This window comes from Cervus elaphus, chromosome 29 (assembly GCF_910594005.1).
Source record: "Cervus elaphus chromosome 29, mCerEla1.1, whole genome shotgun sequence".
Lineage (NCBI taxonomy): Eukaryota > Metazoa > Chordata > Mammalia > Artiodactyla > Cervidae > Cervus > Cervus elaphus.
In genome coordinates this window covers 53,254,524-53,266,735 of record NC_057843.1, presented here as the reverse complement: position 1 = coordinate 53,266,735, position 12,212 = coordinate 53,254,524, and the positions used below count along the sequence as shown (strand labels likewise).

At 40.3% G+C, this 12,212-nt stretch overlaps 1 protein-coding gene across 9 annotated transcripts in view; it reads right to left on the bottom strand.

The window, feature by feature from the left end:
* The window catches only part of TLE4 (TLE family member 4, transcriptional corepressor), a 152,534-nt gene that overhangs the window by 97,497 nt on the left and 42,825 nt on the right, over positions 1 to 12,212 (bottom strand). For 5 of the 9 annotated variants that reach the window (XM_043890647.1, XM_043890648.1, XM_043890649.1 and 2 more), the window contains one exon: positions 1,505 to 1,579. The exons of the other annotated variants lie outside the window; for them this stretch is intronic. In XM_043890647.1, the coding sequence (XP_043746582.1) occupies positions 1,505 to 1,579 (75 nt within the window). The remainder of the gene's footprint in view (positions 1 to 1,504; positions 1,580 to 12,212) is intronic. 9 annotated transcript variants of the gene reach the window in all.

Here is a 12,212-nt window from a genome sequence, read left to right as displayed (position 1 = left end):
AGGATAGCAGGTAAGAAAAACAGGTTCTATGCTGAGTGATCTTGAGAGATTTGGTAACCGAACTATATCCCAACAGGAACACAACAAGTGCTTCAAGCAAATACAGCTGGTATGTACATATATGCTAACATGAAAATTTAAGCTTTCTCAGTGTTTAAAAAAAAAAAATTACTACACTGCCATTCTCTGAATTTCTGGAAATAAAAACTAATTGTGAAATGTAATCATCTCTCATCTCTACCCTACCCCCAGAACACAGAAAATGTACAAGAAACGAGTCTCTACATGGCTTGTTGTGATGTTGTGATTCATCCTCTTCTTTCCAAGGGGCACTTCCAAGGAAATAAAGGTTACTCTTCTCCATTTACTATGCCTTCTAATCTACTACCAGTATTTTCTTGTGGTCAGAGGGACACAAAATAGAGCTCAAAATAGCCCATTAAAAAACAAGCTGCAATCAGACTATAGCTCCACAACCATCGGCAGCCATGCCAGAGTTCTGATTTCCTTGTTAAAAGACAGAGGCATAATTGAAGCAATATCTTCACTTCAGATTGATTATCAGGCGACCCTTATCCGCATCTTCACTCAGCAATTTGAATTTTAATGAAAGTAAATGGAATAATTAGCATTTCAAAGTGTGTTTGATACACTGAGGGCAAAAAAAGAGAAAAGACTTTTGTGTATTATCTATACACAAAAGAAAGTATTGGGGGGAGGCAGAAAGAGGAAAGTACAGTTGACATGTCTTCATTAAAATAATCTACAGAACCACTCCTAACAGCTGCATAAACAGACATGTGAATATCGTGCTTTTTTTCAGCTAGGATTTCTTGCCTTTCTAAGTTTTAGCACCTTTTTTATTACTGGTTACCTTAACTGAGGAGAACAAAAATGTAAGTGGAATTGGAGTAACTGCTCAAACCCACGAATTCCAGCAGGATTTCTATGCAATATTACTGGTACTGTGAGGGATTTTCCAACTGGGCCGCTGATTTTGCAAAAAGCTATATAGTTCATCTATCATTTTTACTACAAATGGACACTAGTCCTTAAGAATTACTCATCAAAGGTGAGGAAGAGTAGCAGAGAGATGTGAAAATGTGTATTTTATTTCACTAAACATGATATTAAGACAACCTATATTTGAGGAAAGATAAAAGAAATCAGGTGATTTTAACATTAGGGCAATCTGTGTCTTTTGACTGGCAAAAGGCTAGCAATAGAGGCTGATTGTGAAGGAAAGAAATACTATGAAAAAGAACTACCTAGTCTCCCTACGGGGAGAATTTTCAGGAACATGTCAACTGGAATTGGTAAGAATGTGTCCAGAGTTTCTGAGGCAGCCATCAAACTTGGCAAGATTGAAGGCCAAGTGCTCCATTTCACTATGGGATCCTCTATTGCCTTTGCCTCTTTGACTGAACAAAATTTAGAGAGCGCACTCGAGAGTGCCAGCGACACACACTGAGATGATCAGAGCCAAAAGGGAAAGGCCACGTACCCCGATGATGGCGTTCAGCTCCGCCATGGTCACCTGCTTGGCCCGCTCCACAGCCTGCACCACTTGTTGCTGGTGCTATAAATGAAGATCAGAAACAGAATACAATTATTTGTCTTCTGGTCAGTCAAGAACAGCTTTTCCTAACATGTCCTCTAAATTTAATTACATGCAAAACAGGATTCAAGGGGTCTCCATATTCCAATAAAAGCCCCAAGTGGTGGAAGACTGTCTAGGGCACCTCTGTGTCTACAGAGCTAAGGAGTAACTGGACATCCAATCACAGGGATCGTCCCTGTGCCTCCATGAAGGATGCTCGCTTACAACTGATAGAAGCAATTAAATTGTACTGTCGAGTCAGTAGTACATTACGACCCAACATCTTCCGATATACTAACAAAATAAAACCACCCATCCCACCTGCTTTCTCTATATCCCCTTACTCTCTGCCACCAACAAAAAATATGTTTTGAAAATATTTCCTAAAAGCACTTATTTTTAAGTTTCCACCTGGTATTTGCTAGAGAAGACACTAGAAGGACACACAGACTTCAGTGTTTATGTTTCAGTGCTCTTATTTTTACTTGTCAGGAAGGGTGGCATATTTAAAAGATATTACAAACATACAACTCTTGCCAGCAGAGCGGTCAAGTTTAAGGACTTCAGGTATTGCTTTTAAATGCAACAGGAAAACTAAAATCCTAGTGTTATTTTTCTTTTGAAAACTTAAGATGGAGAATATAGGAAAATCCCGCTGACCACGATTCAATTCTAAAGAGAAAGAACAATATCTGATTTTACTAATTTTTCTAATATAAGAGAAGTTAAATGTCATAAAAGTCTCTGCCTGGAGGCACTCATACCTGGACATACACAAGTACTTATACAAGTACCCCCAAAATGTAAATATTATTCCTAACTAAATACACTTGAACACTCTAGTCCATACTCAATTCAGTCTAAAATAGGTCTTTCCTGTACTTTTTTCAACTCGGTTTAGTAAACGAAAAGCCAAAGAGATGGTGCTATAAAATAGGTACTCCTGTGTGGCTGGGGAGAGTCTCCTTTTGGTTGATTCCAATTGAGAAATATACTAATTTCTCTACTGGTCTGAGGTGCATATGAAGCTCAGCTATCATACAACTTAATGCACAGAAAGAGCAAGGCCATCAGTCATATGTGACCTACCTAATACTATATTCCAAAGTCCCCAAATCACAGTTACTGGGATAAACTTGGTGACCACTACTTCCATCTCCCAGCTGTGTAAGGTGGTAGTGGGACAGGTGACGTGGGAAAGGAAACTGCTTCAGTTTATCTACATGTGGTGTCTTCACCCTTGATTTCCTAATCTTTATTTTATGCCCATGAATAAAGCAAAGAAAATTGTCAAATAATTGATCAGTGCATTATACCTTGATTCTTTTAATTGCAAGAGTTTATTTCCAAACACGAGCTTCAGAAGCAATCCCCCAAATCTTGATAGCTATTTCCATCCATCTTTAAAATATCTGCCAAAGTGAAATAATTCACTTTCCTCTTTCTCTCAAAGTAAAAATCCTAAAGATTCATGAAAACACTGGAGGGAACAGAGAGGCATAGGTGATAGAAATGGCCAATCACAGTTCTTCTCCTGTGAAGACTACCTGACCATAACATATATGTTTACTGAACAGCTTCCATGTACCAAGCACAGGGCTCATATTGAGATTTAGGACAAATCTGGTTGTCAGCATAGTGAAAACTAGCAGCACTGAGAAAGTAGAAAAAACAAGCCAACAAAAACCCTGCAGAATATCCTGGGAATTAGCTAATACTCAAAGTGAATTTATGGACAAAAATTTTTATGGCATTTTCTACCTTTTACTTTCCAACACTCAACAATGGCTGCTCAAAACTTCTAAGAAACTGAAAGCCAAAGGAATACATGGACCCTTATCCAACACACATCTCATTCCATTCATGCACCCATTCATTAAACTCAAGTTTTTAAAAGCTCTCACCCTGGGCCATTTCTGTACATTACTTCCATGTAACTGAAATATCATCTCCTTCACATTAAGTATTCAAAGAACAGTTCCATGAGAGAGAGATGCAGAAAATACATCTACTTAGGGCCTTTCTACCATGAAGATCACTCAACTCTTGCTTCATAAACTGGATTCCAACTGCCAAGATGAGCAAAGATGCCTTAGGCAGTGGGGATATCTTTCTGACTTGGCATTAAAATCAGGTACGTTTACTGAGAAAACCAGAAACACACCAGTGAACCGTAACACTGACATCAGATGCTTTTATAGAAACTCTTGCTAAAAAGCTAAAATGACAATGGAAGTCATGATTCAGCTCCTTCCTTTTCTATCATGGCAATGGCCATGGGCTAATACCACAACTGAACTTTACCTGTAGTTCAGGATTTTACTTCCCTATTTCTGCTTACAACTGTGAATCATGTGGCACTTAAGGACTTTTTCAACAGGAGCTCCCTAAGACAAAGAATGCATCCTCCCCACGAGTTCTGAAAGCACCAGAAACACTCCGACATTGTTCACTCAGCACACGGTCAACGCTGTATCACACCCTGAAGCAGCAGCAGGAAGGGCAAATGATCATAAAAGAATGAACACTGGAGGAAGAAAACCCAAAATACTCTCACAAGTGCACCCAAAGAGGCATTGTTTTTCCATTTTCAAATTTTAACATATAAGTTCTCTGGCTCAGAAGATACAGCAAGTTTTCACATCTTAGAACCGTGATGGCTTTCCCATTATGTCTGCTCTCTCTTCTTCTTCTCTTCCCCTTCCCCATCTGCTCCTCTCCTCCCACTCCACCCACATCTCATTTCCTCTCCCACTTCCTGCCGATCTCTTCTGTGGCCTCACCGCAGGTGGTGACAGCCATCTAGCCCCAGTAAATCTGGAGGAGGAAGAGTCCTGTGACCAGTCTCAAGCTGCTCACTCAGATACAAACTCCCAGTCTGAACTTTCTATCAGTATCACCAAGTAAGGAGCCACTAGGAATGTATTAATAAGCCACAGGTCTCTGAGAGAGGAGCCTCCAACTCGGATTTGGAAGAGAAAAGAAAAAGGGGGCGGGGGGCTCAGATATTTATTCTTTAAAATACTATGATTTATCATTTTCTAAAAAAAATCCAAAAGAAAAAAAAAAAACAAAAAAAAAAAACCCCAAACAGAAATACCTCAATTTTGATTATGGCTGCACAACTCTGGAAATTTACTAAAAATTATTTTTAGTAAATAATTTTTTAGTAAAAAATCACCTAAAATGATTTTTATGATGTGTAAATTACATCTCAATAAATTCTGTGATTTAGGGAATACATGCATGGTTGTAAAAAAGGACTAGTAAAATGAAACTCCATACATTGAATCACTTGCCTACTTACTTTCATCACCATAAAATTACCTTTGCACTTAATCAGTTAAAAGTACTGAAAACACTTTTTCCTACAAGAAAGAGACTAAAACAATACAAGCTTATGATAAGTCCAATAAAGCCTACTGAAAATCAGGCATTTACAAACCACTAGAATATATATTCCTTATATGTTGAACATACGTTTCTCAGAGGGCACTATTAGGGCAATACCTGCCATGGCAATACTTTGGGGCATGACAATAAAAATTTTAGAAATCTAAAAAAAACTTTAGTTTAAAAAAACTATATCACAACTTAAAATTTTTTTTTAATCTCTCTCTTTTTGATAGGGGTAGTAAGGACAGACATGTACAAGGAGCTAGGTTTCTTCTCCAGATATGTGGAAATGCAAAAGTGAGCAAGAGATAATGCCACCCCCCCCACACACACATATATCTTCCACAGGTGGCACAGTGGTAAAGAATCCGCCTGCCAATGCAAGAGATACAGGGGACGCAGGTCCGAGCCCTGGGTCAGAAAGATCTCCTGGAGTAGGAAATGGCAAACCACTCCAGTATTCTGACCTGGAAAATCCCATGGACAGAGAAGCCTGGAGGGCTAGAGTCCATGGGGTCGCAAAGAGTTGGACATGACTGAGCGCGCACACACACACACACACACACACACACACGTCATGTCCCTCCCCCACACATACACAATTCACACAGAGCATCTTCTAATACAAGAATTTAAACTACAAGGGAAGATTATTGGCAGGAATGGTCAGCACAATTCCTGAGGCAACAAGGAAAGGCTTTGTTTTCTTATTCATTCATTCAATTTATTTATTAAGCACCTACTCTGTGTCGAGCACTGTGGTAGGAACCGAGATTAATCAACAAGACAGTGAATACTCAAGAGGTTTTGTAATTACAATTGCAAGATAGTTTCCACAAAGATGACTACAGGATGCTACACAATTGCTAATCAGAAAAACAGCTTATCAAACCTTAGAGCTCTAGAAGATTCTTTAAGGAAGTGGCCCTAACAACTGAGACTAGGAGAACGGGCAGGAGTCCTGTGAGTAAAAAGCAAGGAGAAACGAAGGCCAAGCGAACAGCTTGGATAAGGTCCCGAAGCATAAAGAAGCATGTCCATCAGGGAACAGAGAGAAGGTGTGGCTGCGGAAGGACGGTGGGGGAGGGGACGAAGCTGGAAACAGAAGGCAAGGCAGGGTTCTGAGGTCCTTCCCGCGCACAGCAAAGACACATACGGAAAACTCCTTCACGTGGAAGAGGTGTTCACAAAAAGGACAACAGAAGTAGGCATGTGGAGTCGTCTGAGTGTGGTGCGGGCATGCTCCACAGAACCACACACCAGTGGGGAGTGAACTCTGCGAGGCAGGAGGAGGCCAGACGGTGAAAAGCTTTGCATGACAGGCAAAGAAGCTGGACTTCACCCTGGGAAGATACTTCTTATTTAAAATTTTTAAGCCACTGAGTGCTATCAGTTCTGCATTTTAGTCAGATGGATCTGGTAATAGTGGCGAAGCTGGATGACAGGGGGTGAACCAGATTAGAGGGAGAGAGCTAATGCAATATTCTAAGGGGAAAGATACTGGGGCCTGAACTCACAACCTCACACACAAGTTTTATCCACTTTGGGGCAATGGGCTCTATCACTGAGTAGAACTCGACCTCCCTGTAACTTCTTCCCACCCAATTTGCCTCTAATTTCTCTTCCACAGTAGTGCACCTCAAAGATTTGAAAATGGCATGATGCGTGTTTTCAATTTTCTCCATTCCAAGTTAAACATCTCAAGGTCACTGTCTCTCAGAGACCCATCCTTCTATATATTCCTCTGGTTGTGCCCAACTTGCCCATCCAGACTCAAGTGGATCCTAAGCAGATCAAACCCCAGTAAAAGTGTCACTCCATGTCTATTAAGTCAGACTAAAACCCACTGAGCCTTTTTCAACAGTTTACTAACACAAATAAGCTTTAAATTCAACCAAAATCCTTCTAGTCAGTCTTTCCTAAATATTATTCCAAGAAATGTTAGTCCCTTAAGAAATTAGGCATTACTTACACAAAACAAAATTTTAAAACTCACAAGATTTAATTCAACTAACACCAGGCAAACTGCTCATCTGCTCAGTTTCAAATCTCAAAAAGAGGGCAAATATGTATGCAGGCCTTTCCAAACAATTTTGGCTGTGGAACTTTGGCTCTCAGGACACACTCTGGAAACTGTCGCCTGTGTCTTTCTCGTACAGACCATGTGGCCTTGACGTCTTCATTCTCACTCACATGCAGGCAGGGCGTTCTTTACTGGTATGTCCAATAAGTTCTACAGGTCCAGAGCCTTCCAACACAAAACTCTGCAATGCTGGAAATGTTCTAATCTGTATTGTAGTGACTAGCCACATATGGGTGGATATTGAGCACCTGAAACGTGACTACTGTGACTGAGAAACTGAGTTTTTAATGATATTTAACTTTGAAAAGTCAAAGGGAAAGCATCAGTCACTCAAGTCATGTGCACTCTCTGCGACCCCATGGACAGCAGCCCTCCAAGCTCCTCTGTCCAAGGGATTCTCCAGGCAAGAATCCTGGAGTGGACTGCCCTTCTCTTCTCCAAGGGAACTTCCCGACCCAGGGATCAAACCTGGGTCTCTCACATTGTAGATAGATTCCTTACTGTCTGAGCCACAAAGTCACTCATATTTAACCTTAATTTAAATCTAGATAGTCACTTATGGCTATGGCTACTATACTGGACAATGCAGCTCTAACCTAAGGTACCTTAAAGCTTAGGTCCAGTAATAATCCAACTGCTATCTAACAAAAAGTCAAAGAAATGAGTCAGGTTCTCAAATATGCACCAATTTTCTTGGACACATATTGATAAGAGTTGCCACTGCTGCCTTTGGAAGGAGGCCCACATTTGATTAAGTGTGTTCAAAATAATGATTTGAATTATTTTTTTCTTGTTAATATTCACAGATGCAAGGCAAAAAAAGCCTACCGAAAAAAAGTTCTCCCTCTTGAGAACCATCTTTCATTTCCTAAGGGGAAGCAGGTCATGACGCTACCATAAGGATCTCACCAAGTATCCAACTGTCAATCCAAATACACAACCATGCAGAACAAGCCAATTAGTCAACCATGGAACATGGGACAGGATTATGCTCTGATGCCTCACTCAGTGTTGTTAAGAAAAAATGTTTTAAATGAAAGGTTGCCCAATGTAAAAAGTAGAAAACTGGTCCAAATCCGCTAAAGCCCCAATCCAGGTGTGTCAGTCATTTTAGGAGATCCTTAGACATAACAGCACTGTCACAACACATCACCAACACTGAGTGCAAAGCAGAATGTCCGGTGAAGGGTGCTGGCGCTGAACCAATGATCTCGGAAGATGGTCTTACAGGTGTCACTGCATACTTCTCAGGGGATCTCTGGTGATTTCAGCCAAGCTCTCCTACATCAAACCGTGTTATCCACAAGCCATTGATTCCTCACAAAGTTAACAAGGAGTAAGACAAGTTAACCTGGTGCCATTATGAGGCGAGAACACTGCCGCCCGTGCATGTAACCACTGCATTTTGTTCATTTCCTCCCTAAGGCGCAATAGGAAAGTGACTGATCACATTTTTCAACTTCTATTTTACAATGATTCTATACATGCAAAATGCAGTCCAGAGTAATTCAGTATCATGTTAAGCTGGGTGCCAAAAAAAAAAAACAGCACTACACATACAACCATTATCTCATAACATAGTGAAAGGTTTTGTTTTTCATCAAATTAAAAGGACCAAATTTATGGAAAGTAGAAATAACGAAACAGAAATTCATGTGTCATTTGATTTGACTGGCATCTTAGCTTACTGGAACTTAAAATGCGTGGTATCGGTACTATACAATTGTAATTACTATATAATTGTGTATTATTTTCTACTATTTAAATGCAAGGTAGATCACCTAAATAAACCTACAGAATTCTGGAGCAAACACAACTACTTGGTGCTACTACTCGTTAGAAAAGCTAACTAGGAAATAAAAAGTTTTGAGTTAAAATTAAACTTGCCCCCAAAAGCATTCAAGTTGGAATGTTCCCTTTCCTTTAGACAAATATAAGAATAAAAGTAAAAAGACTTAAAATTTTTACTTCTAAAAATTCTAATGATCAGAGAGCTTTTTTGTTAAAATGTGTTCAAAATAATGATTTGAATTCTTTTTTCCCCCAAGTTAATATTCACAGATGCAAGGCAAAAAAGAGCTGCTCACTCCAATCTGGGCTCCTCTACAGCCTCCAAGAAGCCTGCTTTCTGCTTAAAGAACTCAAGGAATAAAAAACCTTAGCAAAGGAATTGCAGAGGTCTAGAGGAGGAGGGAAACTGGCACTGAATGTCCTAGAAACAAGTTGTAACAACCTGTCGAAAACAAGGTTAAAGATGAATAATGTCATTTCTCCAAATCTAATGATGACCATGGTTTAATAAACGTGAATTAGGAAGACACTGGTCCTAAGGGACCACTTCCTGTTCTTTCACCCTGTCTAGTAAGGTACAAACATACCTTTCAGGTTACTTCAGGCTGTGGATACAAATGGCTTGAAGTCCAAGACACTAAAATGGATCAAATTTGATGCTGCAAAACAATCAACCTGAGCTACTTTTTCTGGATGTCTTAAAATTCCACAAAACCAAGAATGACTTATCTAATTTATTTTCCATGATTTGGAGGGGAAGGAAACTGCCAAAAATTTTGATCCCATTTTCTCCAGCTCAAGGACAAGATGTATGTACAAGAGTATGTATGAGATAGACGAGGGGTATGTCTGAGATAGATATAATTTAAGGGCTCACAAATGTTCCACTTATCAGAAGCGATTTCCTTAACAACTTTTCCAGTTTCAAGTGGCATTTTCCTTCCAGCAAGGCTAATATAAAATATGGCAGGCCTATGAGTGACCTCCTATATTCCATTCTTCAATTGAGAGGTGTCTTCACAAGTCTCTGTGCTTTTTATAAAGTATGGGCATAAACACAGGCTGTGCATCTAGATCTAGACAGCCCACAGGGCCCATCACTGCTCATGTCGGGTTCCTTTACACCCTCTGTGGATGTATGAATGATAAACAATACCTGATGGGTGACTCTTTTTCTACAGTTTAGACCCGGCAGGAGATTTCTATAACAAGAACTATGGATTATTTTATCTTTTATGTGATTGCTAAAATATGGGTCGTGCTGATTATATAGTCAGAGCTAAAGTTTGTAACAAACACATACCACTGGTTCAATAGGACTTCCCTTCAAATCAACACTGGCAATAATAATAATGCTCACTATTTTATGCATAGCACTGTATCTAGAAACAGTTGCTAGCTGTCTCCTGAAATCCTTTCTCTTCCATTAGTGTAAGTTTTAGGTGGGCATACTCAGCTAGGACTACACTTCCAGGTCTCCCTTGCAACTAGCTATGGGCACGTAACTAGGCACTGGCCATTGCAAAGTGAGCACAAATGGGAGCAGCATTCACATCATGTCCTTAAAAAAGAGAAAGCACAGGTCCTGTCTCGCCCTTCCTGCTGGCTGGGGGAGGATGTGGTGGTGCTAGGCATGATGAACATCAATATAGAAGGAAGTTGACTTTACAATATTGTGGAGTCACCAAATTAGCTACAGGTGCTTCTATGCAAACTGTTACTTGAGAGGAAAACAAACTTGCCCAAATCACTGTTCCTTTAGTCTCTTTAACAGCAGCATGATACCCAGCTAGGTCTTTTCCATGATCACTAGTCCTCATATAGCAACCCTGCAGAACAGGTGTCCCATTTTTCAGATGAGAAAACTTCAATCCAAAAAAAATAAAAGTATTGTGTTCAACATGATCAAAGAAGCAAGTGACTAAGCCCAGATCTGGTCCCAAGTCTGCCTGTCCTTGGGCTCTCAGCACACTCCTTCATGCACAACCTGATTCTCTCAACAACTCTGCTCCTTACTAGGGGAGCAACAAGTTTCTGAAAAATACACACACTGCTCTAGGGAAAGAAGACTTTCAACTATCACATAATACATTACCATCTACTGACCTATAATCTATTAGGGGTCTGAGGTTCTCCAATGTCTTAAGAACACCTGTTGGTCACCATGAAACATACTCTATAACCATCTCAAAAATAAACTATTCCATCTTATAATCCAAGGAGGGAAAAGTCCAAAAAGCACAAATGACTTCTAAGTAAGATCCTTAGCTAGTGCCCGATATTTACTTAATGCTTAATCTAATAGGATAAGATAATACTTACTGGTTTTCCAAAAAATACTCCCTCCGTTCTGAAAGATGGTATTCCCTCTGTTCTGAAAGACGGTCTGTGTGGAGCTAACCATCCACTGCTGGAAGCAGCCCCTGGAGCTGCAGGCCCAGCTCACCTCACAGGAAGACTGCCAGCCAGCCCTTTGGGAAGCATTACCTTGAACTCCTCCCAGTTTTTATCAAGTCCCTCCCTCCTCTCCAAATGCCTTGGGACCCAAAATAAGCTGGAATAAAATTCATTTCCCAGGAAATGTTGAAACAACGACAACTACTGGCCTTCACTCTCCCCAGTGCTTTACATGTTAATACATATAATATACATTGCAAAAGGGGTTCCTCTCAGCATGTATGGGAGTATTACAACTCACAGAGATGAACTCTCCCAGTAAAAAGCCAGCAAGAGGCAGAGTTGGTGCAAATGCCAAATTAGCAGAAACACTGTGCCCTGCTGCCAGGGTGTAACGAGTGGCACACAGTTTTCAATCTACGTTAGAATCTCCCTAAACGTATGTCCCTGGAAAGGGGGCAAGGGGACACAGGAGACAAGCCCATACTTATAGGCATTCTTCAATTTTGCTGAGGGCTCCTAAGGTCTAAGGGTCTTCAAGCTATATCCTGAAATCGCTGATGAAAAAAGAGAGTTCATCCACAGACACTACTTGGAAAAACAAAATTAACTACAGCTAAGCCGCCAGGTATTTAAAACAGCCAGTCTCCCAACAGGGTTGAGAAACTTTTTTTTTCTGATAGTTCTGTGGGTAGGACACAGAGCCCATCCAAAATCACTGCATCTCCTGAGCTCCACAGGTTGAGCACCTTGAAGAGCTGTCACCCTTTTGGATCTCTGCTGGCTGGGGAGAGACAGGTGTTTGCTAAATGGGAAAACTATTTTTGAGAGCTAGAAGAGAATTGCCCTTGAGGCTACCTCACTTGAATTTTCGGCTAGTTCACAGCCCTGAGTTGTTTTAATTTATACTTTTTTCCTCTGTAAGGACATCAGAGAGGAAGATAA